General features: G+C 43.1%; 1 protein-coding gene across 1 annotated transcript; it reads left to right on the top strand.

Moving 5' to 3' along the window:
* Positions 1-309: 309 nt before the first annotated feature.
* lft1 (lefty1) lies at positions 310-1,962 on the top strand. The gene is made up of 4 exons (XM_010797841.1): positions 310-574; positions 782-1,028; positions 1,145-1,384; positions 1,638-1,962. Exons 1-4 carry the CDS (start codon positions 310-312, stop codon positions 1,960-1,962), a joined length of 1,077 nt encoding a protein of 358 aa, XP_010796143.1.
* The last annotated feature ends 2,252 nt before the right edge of the window (positions 1,963-4,214 follow it).

Raw genomic sequence — 4,214 nt, 5'->3', positions numbered from 1 at the left:
GACTACCGACATCAAGCATCCAGTTTTAGTGGAACTATGGTGAAATTACACCTCCGCTATACGGATGGCGCTCGAGTCTAATTGTTGCTGTTTGAAGTATGGCCACTTAGATATCCTGTTTAGGATGGGGCTGTATTGTCGCACCTTTGTTCTGATAAGGGTCCCTGCCCCCATTGACAAAGTGCGAACGACTGGGAGGGCCGCTCCGATATAAGGGGCCACAGGAGTGTCAGAGCCACACTGTCTGACTCTGGGTGACTTGTGCTACTGTGCTGCTGCTGTTTATCACACTGAAGAACGTTTTCACTCATGGATGTCCTCCGCGCTTGTGTTCTTTGCACCGCTCTCTTCGGGCTCTCCAAGGCTTTTACGCACCAGGATATGAAGGACGCGCTGCTGCAGAAGCTTGGCTTGGATGAAGTTCCTAAAATCCATAAAAGGGATTTGGAGAATCTGGTTATTCCGGCGCATATCAGAAATAAGTACACGACTATGCTGAAGATGCACCACAGCAGGAGACGCAGATCTCTGCCCAGCCTGGCTGGCATCCTGAGGGGAATCCCTGGCAATGCTGGTAAGAAGTTTTACCATTCAAAAATACTTCACATTTTATATGTATGAATGTGTATAAAAAAGCTTTGACAATAGTTAAAACATTTACTTCCGTGCGTAATAGCGAGCCAACATTATTTTACGCACCAAGCTCCCTTTACCAAACATTACTTTTAAGCAACTTGAGTGGAAGTATCAACTTTAACACTTACAATGTTTTTTGTTTTAGATATTTCTGGGGAGTATGTGTATTCTGACACCACTCGGCAAAGCATTGTGTTCGACATGGAGTCGAGGATTCCGGATAACAGCGAGGTGACCATGGCTGAGCTGAAGCTCTACCAGCGGGCCTCTTACCATAAACGCTTCGCGGTGGAGAGGAAGAACCACCGGCCCGTCAACAACGCCCGGGTCAGCATCTACTGGGTGGAGGTGCTGCCCAATGGATCCAACCGGACGTCGCTGGTAGACTCACGGTAAGGGGTCATTTCTCTCACCGTGACGTGTAGAGCAATCAGTCTCTCAGTGGGTTATCTTAATAATAATTCAATTGTATAATTTAATTAATCGCCCTTATCTGTCGTGTTCACAGGTTGGTCCCCATTCACGAGACAGGCTGGAAGAGCTTTGATGTGACGCAGGCGGTGCACTATTGGTCCAAGATGCAACAGAAAACACCTATGTACCTGGAGGTGTGGATCGAGGGCGAGAGACCTGGCAGCTACGCGGCAGAGATGGCCAAGAGTGTGCGCTTTACCACCCAGGAGCAGACGGACAACACCTTGGGGAAGCCCGAGCTCATCCTCTACACACTGAACCTCGAAGAATACGGGTAAGGGCGCGAGCTTTTGATATACAGGATATTGTGTCAGTGTGACAATTAGCCCATATCCTTCATCTTTACCTGTCAACATTTGCATTATTTGAAGTGTATTCACATATTAGTACTTTAAATCGATTGAAAACAAGAAATACCATTATCAGTTAGTCGCAGGCAGCAGGGTGTAGCTAAGACATTCAGGGCCTCCTGAAAAAAAGAACACTTGGGACTTGTGATCTAACTTTTTTTGTCTTTTCTTCCTCAGTTCTCGCGGTGACTGCGACATGAACCAAAACAAAGACTCCTGCTGCAGGGATAAGTACTTCATCAACTTCCGCGCCCTCACCTGGACGCAGTACTGGATCATCGAGCCGGCGGGTTACCAAGCCTTCAGGTGCACCGGGGGCTGCAAACAACCTAAACGCAACTACGGCTACGGGGAGAGGCGGTGCACGGCGTCAGATAGCGCCCCGTTACCCATCATGTACCTGGTGAAGAAGGGCGACTACACTGAGATAGAAGTGGCCGAGTTCCCCAACATGATCGTGGAGAAGTGTGCCTGCGCCATGGACAATATCTCCGTAGTATGATGTCACGGAAAACAGTTGTAGCACTCCTATAAACACAGACTGCTGGGAATAGGATTATTATAGTGTTTTTCTTCATCAGGGTGTTGATGTATTTAATGGTTTCTAACAACACGTCTAGTACTTTCTATTTAAATGGACATTAAATGGGAGTTTCACACACAACAGGCAGTCCCGCTGCCATTTAAACCCTCCCCTTCCACAAGCACTTTTATATATTTTGTACATTTTTATATCTTTTTTATTCAAATTTGTATGAGAATTTGTGTGGAATCTGCCAGCAATACATCCAATTCTGTCTGATGCGTTATATTTTCAAGCTGTACATAATATGGATGAGTTTATGTTTGGAAAAATAAAATATTTTCTTTCACATTCCGCTCTTCCTCCTCTTCCCTGCTGTCGGCTGTCTGGGCCCATTCACATTCATGAACACATTCACATGCAGTTACATACAGCCTGCCCCTGCCACCTCTTCATTTACACTTATAGGAAATTGTGGAGCAGAGCAAATAATTTGCCTAATGACTTATAACATTTGTTTCACTGAGGGCACACTGTTGTTGACAAACCCACTTGTAATGCTTTATTTGCTGTGGGAAGGAGGTACAAGGCCACATACAGAGAAATATGAAGTCAATTCGCATTAAACTAGAGTGGGGTGTTTACATCAGACTTAGACCGGGCCAAACGTTGCTAATCAGGGCCAATACCTAACGCACTGTTTGCCGTCTGAGTGGGGGGTCTTGTCATTCACTAATATGCTGCTAATGGAGATAAACATGCGGCCCTGCCAAAGACAAGCAGCTGTCTGTCTGGGAGGGAAGTACCTCCAGCAACACCAGGAAGCGTAGAAGAGACACAGGTGGTGCTGTGAAGAAGGGGTGTCACACTTACTGCTGCTCTTAACAAAATGATTCACCCCCTTTCAACGTTTTTACAATATGAATTCAAAGTAGCTCGAACATACTTTTTGACACTGATCAACAAAAAAACAACTAATCTTACCTGCAGTGCTATTTATCAATTTAGATTGTTTGGGTTTGAGCTGTAGAGGGTTGAGATATCAGCCATAAAGATTTCCCCCTCAATACAATGGAAATGTGGCAGTGTGCAGTATGGTGCTCAAAGCGCCAACAATATACATTTAAAATACTAGAAATGATTACCCAGTTACTCAAAATAATCCACAGACCATGTTGGAAGTAGTTTTATGAAGGAATTACTTTATTCTACCAACTACGGCCATCAACCATATCACTGCGCAGAAGAAAGTGTTCTTTTACCAAGCTAGCTAGCGTTACTGCTTAGTTGTGGAGGATTTTTTTATTTATACATCTTGCGGGCAAAAAATGTTTCGTGTAGTGCTATCAATTTAGTGTGTTTTGGTGTGAGTCGTCAAGTGTTAAGATATTGGCCATGATAATGCCATGTCTCCAATATAATGGAGCTAGATGGCACTTATCGTGTGGTGCTCACAGCAGCAAAAAAATACATTTAAAATATTCTATGGCAATGTTTCATTAAATAAATCATGTTCCAGGTACTCAAAAATAATCTTCAGACCATGTTGGAAGTAGTTTTATGAAATAACTACTTTGTCTCTACCAAAATACACCCTTCAACTGTATCACCGCGCAGAAGAAATGGCTAACAGCTAGCTAACGTCTCAGTTGTGGAGGAAGTTTTGATGTTTACATCTTGCGGTAAAAAAAATCTTATATAGTGCTATTAAATAATCTTGTTTGTTTTGGTACGAGTGGTCAAGTGTTAGGATATCGGCCATAAAGATAAAGCCTTCTCTCCGATATAATGAAACTATATGGCACTAAGCTTGTGGTGCTCAATTCGCCCAAAAATACAATTTAAATGTGCTACAGCAATATGTCTTTGCATTAACCATGACCCAGTTACTCAAACAGAATCAACAGACCATGTTGTAAGTAGTTTTATGAAGGATCTACTTTCTTTCTACCAACTATGACCATTAACCATATCACTGCACAGAAGAAAGTGTACGTTTACCCAGCAAGCTGGCATTGCTGATTAGTTGTAGAGGAGTTTTTACATTTTTACATCTTGTGGGAAAAAAATCGTACCTGAAGTGCTATCAATTTAGTGTGATTTGGTGCAGGTAGTTAGTGTTAAGATATTGGCCGTAAAAAAAATAATATATAGGCCTATATTGTGTCCAATATAATGAAGCTAGATGGCACCGACCTTGTGGAGCTCAAAGCGGCAAAAATATACATTTA

The sequence above is a fragment of the Notothenia coriiceps genome, unplaced genomic scaffold, assembly GCF_000735185.1.
Source record: "Notothenia coriiceps isolate Sejong01 unplaced genomic scaffold, NC01 NC01_scaffold00038533, whole genome shotgun sequence".
In the NCBI taxonomy this organism is placed as follows: Eukaryota; Metazoa; Chordata; class Actinopteri; order Perciformes; family Nototheniidae; genus Notothenia; species Notothenia coriiceps.
The sequence above is the reverse complement of the archived record's forward strand: the minus strand, read 5'-3'. Positions and strand labels throughout refer to the sequence as shown.